Genomic DNA, 9,515 nt, shown 5'->3' with positions numbered 1-9,515 from the left:
GATCAAATGTGCAGACCTACAAGTCAACTCTTGTGCATATCTGACCGTCTTTCATTTCATATGCATGCTAAAATAAGAACCAAGGGTGGCGAACAATGTCGCGTTTTATTCGTTTTGTAAGTGTTGCATGCGTGTTTTGCTGCAATGACAGCTCATTTTGCATGTTTCTATCTAGTGGGACAAGGATAATGACATATGCATGAACAATCTAAAGGAAAGGTAGCTGGAAATGCACAAAACCATCTATTAATGATATCAGGGCTTCCTCAACCAGCCTCCATTAAAATGTCAGCTTTTGTTATGCACGCAAAGAAAGAAGCACTATCCAAAAGCTATGCAACATGTAAACTTCCGCTTGCAAACAATAATGCCCTTATGCCTCCATCCCTCTCTCGGTTAGTCTCACTGAGAAAATAAAAAAGAAAAAAAAACTCGAGGATAAAAAAAAACGAAGAGAGAAAAAAAACGTCGACGCCAATGCGAGAGAGACGCAGCTTCATGCAGACTTCCGGCTGGCGAGACAGGGGGAGAAGCGCCCGCGTGAGTTGCTCAAATTTGGAGAAATAATTCACAATTGACTCATAACTCTGTGTTAATTACCGGTGCTGGCGATTCCCTTTCAACCCCCAGGGCTCCTCCGGGCCGGGACAGTTCGGAAACTTCGTCCAAATCCGCCCGAACCCCTTGGATTCACCGATTTTTTTCCCTCAATTTTTTTTCTATTTTTTTCTCTCGCGAAGGGCTGTCCGACTCCGCTCGACTACACTTCCTGTGAATGAGGTCAAATTACAACAAGCGTACCGCCAAACTCACTTCCGCCATGTGAGGTCATTTATTATCGCAAAAAAATTTAAAATTATGTTTAAAAAATCACGATGTATTTGCATATCATGCATCTTAATGAGTATAATTATGTGAAGAAATGTGAACATGTGCCACCTTCTCCATGAATTTATGTTTAATAATCTATATTAAATATGAATGCTTGTATATGTATGGTGCATTAACATTGTACATTTATTTTTTTAATATATATTATAGCTTTATACTTGTATTACAACATGTTCTTTTACGTATGTAAGTACTTATTCTTTATATAATGTATTTATTTATTCATTCTTGTATGATAAGATGTTTACTTACATTTGATTGTCAACAAGTACTGCTATCTTTTTGCACATTTGACAAATAAACATTTAAAAATGAAAACTGCAAAAACAAAGCTCTCAATGCATTTGCAAAAAATAATTTGAGCCTCTGAAAACTGTTTATGGGTGGGGGCCGAAGCCGCCCATGTGGGCGCGGTTATTGAATGCTTTGTATTGATTGGTTCCGATTCAACCAATGACGGATCAGCGGGAAAAGCGACTACACACGCAATTTCAATTTGAAATCCAAACGGCTACGAGAGATTATTTAGCTGAGGTGTGTTGTCTGCAATTGTAATTCTCAGTTCGCGATATAAAAGGTTTGTGGTTTTTATTTATGTACCTCAACTGCAAGGTAATTTATGCCTTTTATAGTAATTTGAAAATAAAGTTTATGGAATAAATATGAGTTTTTTTTGTAAACTCGCGCGAATGACGTCGGCTAGGCTGCGATGTTTTTAGCCACTGATTGTTTTCGTTAATTTACATTAAACCTGTTTATAAGTAATTTGCAGTTAGTTGATTTTAATTTGCTTTTGATGGACAAATTGAACTTGCTGACTAACGTTAACTAACCTTTCTAATGTTTTGGGCTTTGTATTTATTTTGGGCTTGACTTCAAGAAGAACTGAACAAGATCCATGAACAAAGAGGTGAGATTCTAAACATTATTGAAGTGCATTGGGAGAAACCGGCTCAACAAGTTAAAATCAACTTGCATGTATGCTTATGGAACCCAAGTAAACTGTCATTGCTGTTAATTTAAAGATACAGTACATTCTTAAACTAAAACTTTTTTTTTTTTTTTTTTGGATTTCATATCTCTGAAATGGCTCTGCTGTCATGTGTAGCTTTAAAAGCCTGTTTATGTCATTGTCTTTTTTTTCTTGTTGCAGAATACAACATCTCGTCTCCCTGTTATGTCTGGGAAACGGGCTCTCACCAACAGCACTGATGGGGAGCAACAACAGCCTGCGCAGGTGTGTTTTTAGTTCATTAAGACCCTCACTCATTTTTGTACCTGCAGTGTTTTTGAAGTGTCACAGTTCAACACAAATTCTCAAAATATATTTAATGAAAAATTCCCTAATTTTTCTGCAGAAGAAGATGCGGAAGGTGGAAATAGAGCCGCCTCAGCGGTTCAGACCTGCAGCTAGTGTTGCGCCCCCGAGACGGCCCGTGGCAGTCAAAGCTCCTGGTAAGTTATATTAAAATTTAAATATTTTAGTTTTAACTTTTGGGGGCCATTTGGCTAAAATAGCAAATGGGGTCTTCATGTTGTCTCTCTTCTTTCAGCCAAACCTCTTCGTCCAACTGGAGCAGCAACAGTGGCTGTTGCCCCCTCAAGAGGTATTGCAAAACGTAGCTTTTTTGGGGCATGCTTTCATGATGTGTGTCATTCATGTGTCCTTCTAATCTTTAATTAAAATGACTTCCCCTTTCTCTTGCAATGACATCTTTTCTGATGTTGTGTTTACTGGCGTGAGACAAAAGTCCTGCCCCCATCATCTTCTTTTTTTCTTTTTTTTTTCTTGTTCGAGAAGCCATTTTACTTAGATCTACAAAACAATAGGGAAGATGCAAACTTTAACTTTGATATTATACTTGCAAATAAATATCAGAAGTTGGAATATGTCAACTTAACAACATTGTCTTTCCATCAAGGTGACCAGAGAAGACCGGTTGCAGCAGTTGCTAAAGGTAAAATATATATGCTTGTATATGAGTCGAAACATTTTCCTAAGTTTCAATTTGTAAATATGTTTGAATTTACAAAACTTTAACATAATACAATTGACTACTAATGGTTCATTTATCCACTTTCAGCACCTGCAGGATCATGTATGTCACGAAGGCCAGGATGGGACCTGAAGGGCAAAGTCAGTGATATGGAGGCTAAAGTCCAGAACTACCAGAGCAAAGTAAAATTTGTAAATCAGGAAAACGAGTCTCTCAAAGAGTCCATAACCAAAGCCCAAAGGCGTAAGGCTGAAATTGAAGAGGAGAATAATAGTCTAAAAAAGCGTCTCGGGTACGTTAAATAACTCTATACCAAACCAGAATCTGGTGGTCCTTCATTTATTTTCTGATAATATTCCTGATTCTGTTGTAGGGATTGTGAAGATGAGCTGGTAAAGCTAGCTTCTGTGAAAGATGACCTGGCGCAAGCCTCTAAAGAGAGAGACGGACTTAAGAAAGACCTCAACAAGCTAACCGAGGAGCATAAGGTTTTGGAAGGACTCAGGGATCATTTGGAGTCTGAGCTCCGCAATGTACAGGTACGCATCTACACGACCCCATTCATACCTAATATAAATATCTGTGTGAAGGGATCTGATTCTATTAAACTGTAATGTCCTTGTTTTTTTTCCCTCAGACTCAGCTCGCCATTCAGACCTCTGCACTGGGCCGGTGTCAGGACAGTCTGAAGGAGAGCCAAGAACTGGTCAGGAACCTTGAGGAAACAGTGGCCCATCAACGAGAAGAGCTTCACCTTGGAGAAATGGAGCGAAGAAAACTCCACAATACCATTCAAGAGCTCAAAGTAAGATGTGTTGAAGATCTGTGTGTATATGTGTGTGTGTGTGTGTGTGTGTGTGTGTGTATATATATATATATATATATATATATATATATATATATATATATATATATATATATATATATATATATATATAATATATATATATATATATATATATATTGTCATTGTCAGTGTCTGTTTTTCACTGCCATGCACAAATCCTGTCCTGTGGCCTCATGGGATAGTAAAGTGTCCATTGTATTTGGTTTTCAGGCCTTTGGTTTTGTTTACTCCTACTCGAGTACTGTGAATTCAGAAAAAAATCTTGTCACATTTTGTTTTACCATACCGTATAATAGGGAAGTATTTGATTTCGGATACAGCCATTGTGCTGGGTAAATTTGCACAAAGTCACATGTTGTTTGTCCAAAATTCTGTAAGCTTAATCCAAAACCCATATATGTATTAATTAATCACATTATTTATTTATTTATTTATTTATTTATTTTTTTTAGGGCAACATCCGAGTCTTTTGTAGGGTCCGCCCACTGCTGACTGGCAATCAGTCTGATATTCTGCACATCCAGCTGCCGGCCCACGACAACAAGGCTCTTACGCTTGCCAAAATGGAAGAGGTAAATGCTTCCCATCATGCTTCTGGTTTTATGGATGTTTCTTCTTGGTATAACCTAAAGCAGGGCTTATCAACTCTGGCCCTCAAGATCCACTTTCCTGCAGAGTTTAGCTCCAACCAAGGTCTTCAGGATTACTAGAAAGTTACAGGTAGTTGAGTTTGGTCAAGGATGGAGCAAAACTCTGCAGGAAAGTGCAGGGATTGGAGTTGAGGACTTCTAACTTAAAGTATGTGACAAAGAACCCTTCCAATTTCCACTTCTCTTCCCCAGTCTCACACCGGTCGTACGGCTGACACACAGAAGAGCTACAACTTCAGCTTTGACCGTGTGTTTGGGCCACGTGCCTCTCAGCGTGAGGTTTTCGAAGAGATTTCCCTTCTGGTGCAGTCTGCTCTGGATGGATACAATGTTTGCTGCTTTGCTTATGGCCAAACTGGCAGCGGGAAGACCTTTACTATGGAAGGGGGCGAGCTGGAGGATGTGTGGGGGGTCATCCCACGTGCTGTCCAGCAAATCTTTAAGTCTGCCAAAGCACTCCGAGAGCAAGGGTGGCAGGTAAGGGCTATGTGGAATTTCATGTGACAAAACTATCTGTTGTCCAAAAGAGGTTAAATATGTTGTGATAGATCTTTTCAGGCCACTGAGTGTTATTGCTTTTGCCCTCATCATGGTTTATCAATGGACTGTTCTTATTTTAAGTACACCTTCACTGCCAGCTTTGTGGAGATCTACAATGAGACACTTCGAGATCTTCTCTACAAGGGAAAACCAAACAAGAGACCTGAGCATGAGATCAGGAAGATCTCCAACAATGAGATCACAGTAACCAACCTGACCTACCAAAAAGTCAACAATGAGGATGAGGTACTGCTCGTTTAAAGTGCATTGTTTAGAATAAATGATTTATCGGTGCATATTTTTTCCTCCTTTCATTTGATATTATAAGCCGTTTAACTTTGATAATTGATTTGTTTACATTTTTCATACATGCTTATTGCAGCTTATTAATGTGCCTCTTTCTTTCCTCATGTCTCAGGTGCACAACTTGATCATGTTGGCAAACCAGAACCGGTCCACTGCCCGCACGTGCATGAACGATCAATCTTCACGTTCTCACTCTGTGTTCCAGCTAGACATTGAGGGGGAAAACTCTGATCGAGACACCAAGTGCAAGTGTAAGAATCACATACTACCTGCATCTACAATAACTTCATATAATAGATGAACTGCACTTCTTAGAGGGGTGTAGATGGCAAATTTAGAGTAGTCTTCATGAGTAATATATTGAGTTTGTCCACACTTTTAAAGTCAGATATGATATTTCACATTGATACCTGACTTTAAATGTTTATTGATTTCTTTTCAGCCACGCTGTGTCTCGTGGATTTGGCCGGCAGTGAGAGAGTGCAGAAGAGTCAGTCTCAAGGAGAGCGCTTCAAGGAAATGACCGCCATCAACTCTTCACTCACCAACCTGGGAATTGTGATCGCTGCTTTGGCCAACAAGGTACATTTTTAGCTAACTATGTGGAACCTAATGCTATGTTATTGGAAAGTGTAACACTGTGATATTCTACTTATTGAATACATTTTCAAAACCAAAATTTGTTTTTCAGTCTTCTGAAATTTTTGGTACATTTATATATTACATGTAAGCTATAGATGGTTTCTACAGATAAAAAAATAAAAAAATTGCTGTATAATAATGATTTCACACTCAATTTCTTACTCAATTTTTCAGGACAGCTTTGTTCCCTACCGTAACTCAAAGCTCACGTACCTCCTCCAGAACTGCCTCGGAGGCAACAGCAAAACGTAAGCAGAATGCTCAAATACATGTTTTATAGCCTGTGATGTCATTTTCTTTGAGGTTTTGCAGAATATAATTCTTTCATTATTGCTTTAAGGAATATGTGACTTATTTCTTTACCTCTGTACAGTTTGATGTTTGTGAATATATCACCTGAGGAAGAGAGCTTTGGCGAATCACTGAATTCTCTGCGCTTTGCCAGCAAGGTGAGTGATCTCATGTGATCACATGTCAGTGTTATGAGTTTTATGAGGATATAGAACACAGTCTATAACTCATGTTTGCTGTGTTGCAGGTAAACGACTGTGTCATCGGAACAGCCTCAGCCAATCGGAAGTAGTTTAGTTGTCATTTCCGGACATCCACTGTGGTCATTTATAAATGTTTTTAACTTTTATCTGAACTTCACTTATTTCATGTTTATCCTCAACTCTCCTGTCTTTGGCATCTTTTTATATTGTTGTGATGCATTTTAATGTACAATCTTACTGGTTTTTATTAACATTTTACAACCATCAAATGCATATTGTACTTCAACTTGTAAGAGGTCAATAAATTTTCCATTTTGATCAAATGGAAGTGCAGTGGTGAGCCTGATTATGATGCCAAGTGGACAATGTTTGGAAAATTCTGCTCTTGTAAATGTTTTTTTTTTCTCTCTCTGAAAATACAAATGAGAGTTGTTTCTCTTACAAACTAATTACCAAAGTAAACATGGTTTGTCAAAATACTTGTTACTACAATAAAGCAGGTAATTTAGCCACTGTTTCATCATTTTTTTTTAATGTTTGAAAGAGATCTCATGTTAATTTTACCCTAAGGTCAGTTTTAATAAAACAGATATTAAGAACCGTTATTAATAATTGAGCACCAAGAATGATTTCTGAAGGATCATGTGACACTCAAGACTGGAGTAATGGCTGCTGAGAATTCAGTTTTGCCATCACGTGAATAAATTGCATTTAAAAATGTGCAAATAGAAAAGTTGTTTTAAATAGTTTTACATATGTGTGTGTGTGTATATATATATATATATATATATATAATGGGTCAGTGACAAAAATGGTGTGGCAAGATGAGAAATTCAAAAATCTTTTAAAAACCTGTTTTAAAAGCATGCATCAGGTACGTTAAAATGTATATTTTGTATTTATGTTGATTTTGTTAATAAAAATGTCAAATGGTGTAACTGCCAAAGAATGAGAAATATTAAATATTTTATCCACCTAGATGGCATGTACTCATAGAAATATATACTTCAATTTAAAATATCAAACGAAAAATAATTTTATTATCTCTAAATGTAAATTTTAATGTGTTTTTGCAATATTTGGTGGGACATATGCTGAAAACACATCTGTTTTCTAAATAATCTTTGACAAATTATGTAAAAATTGTTAAAAACCATGTTATTACACTAAACTAGATGATTACATTTTATTCCACATTCATTTTTCTGTATATAATTATATTTTTATGAAAAATACTGGTTACGCCAATTGACCATGTTGCTTCTACAGCCAAAGGCCATTATTTGTTGAACAAATTGACACTGAAAATCAAGCATGACAGTCAACAAGTTAAGTGGCTTCAGTGATGAAAAACAACATCTGGCAACAAGAAATAATCATAGTAATGAACAGTGAAATTATGTCTCGTATATTTTACAGTTAAAGGGTTAGTTCACCCAAAAATGAAAATTCTGTCATTAATTACTCACCCTCATGTCGTTCCACAACCATAAGACCTTCGTTCATCTTCAGAACACAAATTAAGATATTTTTGATGAAATCTGAGAGCTTTTTTTTATCTCCCATAGAAAGCAATGAAATTAACCCTTTCAAGGTCCAGAAAGGTACTAAAGACATTGTTAAAACAGTCGACGTGACTACAGTGGTTCAACCTTAATGTTATGAAGAGACGAGAATACTTTTTGTGTGCAAAAACAAAACAAAAAAAGCAACTTTATTGAACTATTTTGTCTCTTCCCTGTCATTCTCCTATGCTGTTGACGTGGTAAACACAGTGCAGCAACTCCAGGTTTTACATCAGAACACCAGCTCATTATTGCCCTGGTCCTGCGTCAGTATCACACGCATGCGCTGTGCTGATCACATGATCAGCTTTGGCCAATACTGAGCCGGCATTCAGACATATAAACACGGAAGCCTTCACTGCGCTTACTTCGTCACCTGCGTAAGGATAATGACAGGGAAGAGAAGATATTGTTGAATAAAGTTGCTATTTTTGTTTTGTTTTTGCGCACAAAAAGTATTCTCGTCTCCTCATAGCATTAAGGTTGAACCACTGCAGTCACGTTGACTGTTTTAACAATGGCTCTACAACCTTTCTGGACCTTGAATGTGGTCATTTCGTTGCTTTCTATGGGAGATAAAAAAAAAAAGCTCTCAGATTTCATCAAAAATATCTTAATTTGTGTTCTGAAAATGAACGAAGGTCTCACATGTTTGGAACGACATGAGGGTGAGTAATAAATGACAAATTTCATTTTTGGGTGAACTAACCCTTTAAGGAACAATATCTGATAACAAGAAATCATCAAAGTGATGAACAGTGAACTCATGTCTCGCATTGTTATTACAATTAAGAAAAAAATATCAGAATTTTTCTCAGAATTCAGAGATCAGAATTCACTTGTGCTCTGTGATGAGCCACTGTTTCCTTGCTTGAAACTATATCAATTTATCGGGGGAAAAGGGGCTCTTTTTAATGATAAAATATTAGAAATTTAATGAATTGTATTTTATAGATGTAAATTGTAGTCTTTGGTTAAGTGCACAATATGTAAGATTTTAAGATTTAAATATCCAAAAACCACTAGAACAATGTTATATATTTTGTTGACTTGTGTACTTATATTATGCCAGATGTTTCCAAGAATGTTTAAACCTAGAGAAATATGAAATTATAACCAGGACACGAGCCGTGTCGGTGCGTCGCCTATTAATGACATCATACCAGCGTTACCCTCGGTTTCCGGTTTTATTTTGTAGAAACCATGGCAACACCAAAGACACTTTAATATATTATGTGTTTTATTAGACAGATGAGCAACTGTTTGGATACATTCATCGACAGAAAACTCATAGCAGCCGCCAAGCAAATGCACAGTGTAGCATTATAACAAATTTCAACACAAAAATCTGTCTAATATGATAAAACAGCGCTGCTTTAACCCACATACGCTTGACCTGAAGAAGCAGAAGCGGCAACTGCGGCGTAATAAAAGCTCCACTGTTCTCGAGACATTTGTCGCGCTTGTCTCTCATTAGCAATCACTTATCTATATTGCTTAAGTTTTTAAGTGAATGGAATAGAAATAAGCATTGAAGCTAAACATTTCAATGTTAAACATTAATGTTCTAAACATTAATGTTG

At 36.9% G+C, this 9,515-nt stretch overlaps 1 protein-coding gene across 2 annotated transcripts; it reads left to right on the top strand.

The window, feature by feature from the left end:
• Positions 1 to 1,339: 1,339 nt before the first annotated feature.
• Positions 1,340 to 6,876, top strand: kifc1 (kinesin family member C1). 2 transcript variants are annotated; one of them, XM_051873007.1, is made up of 17 exons: positions 1,340 to 1,468; positions 1,775 to 1,801; positions 2,045 to 2,128; positions 2,250 to 2,346; positions 2,445 to 2,498; positions 2,814 to 2,849; positions 2,976 to 3,180; positions 3,262 to 3,427; positions 3,526 to 3,693; positions 4,188 to 4,307; positions 4,578 to 4,862; positions 5,007 to 5,171; positions 5,344 to 5,482; positions 5,674 to 5,813; positions 6,048 to 6,121; positions 6,247 to 6,322; positions 6,412 to 6,876. In XM_051873007.1, exons 2-17 carry the CDS (start codon positions 1,790 to 1,792, stop codon positions 6,454 to 6,456), a joined length of 1,866 nt encoding a protein of 621 aa, XP_051728967.1. In that variant the 5' UTR covers positions 1,340 to 1,468; positions 1,775 to 1,789; the 3' UTR covers positions 6,457 to 6,876. The 2 variants fall into 2 exon arrangements, with proteins under 2 accessions (XP_051728967.1, XP_051728969.1); XM_051873009.1 differs by having other exon boundaries at positions 1,364 to 1,468; positions 1,772 to 1,801.
• The last annotated feature ends 2,639 nt before the right edge of the window (positions 6,877 to 9,515 follow it).

The sequence above is a fragment of the Ctenopharyngodon idella genome, chromosome 19 (genome assembly GCF_019924925.1).
Source record: "Ctenopharyngodon idella isolate HZGC_01 chromosome 19, HZGC01, whole genome shotgun sequence".
Lineage (NCBI taxonomy): Eukaryota > Metazoa > Chordata > Actinopteri > Cypriniformes > Xenocyprididae > Ctenopharyngodon > Ctenopharyngodon idella.
This window is presented reverse-complemented; position numbering and strand designations above follow the sequence as displayed.

What these genes read in the sequence shown, in the direction of transcription:
- kifc1 (XM_051873007.1), top strand. An exon ending in AGTCTAAAAAAGCGTCTCGG is followed by an intron (nt 3,181 to 3,261) that starts GTACGTTAAATA and finishes ATTCTGTTGTAG; the next exon opens with GGATTGTGAAGATGAGCTGG. An exon ending in CTCGGAGGCAACAGCAAAAC is followed by an intron (nt 6,122 to 6,246) that starts GTAAGCAGAATG and finishes ACCTCTGTACAG; the next exon opens with TTTGATGTTTGTGAATATAT.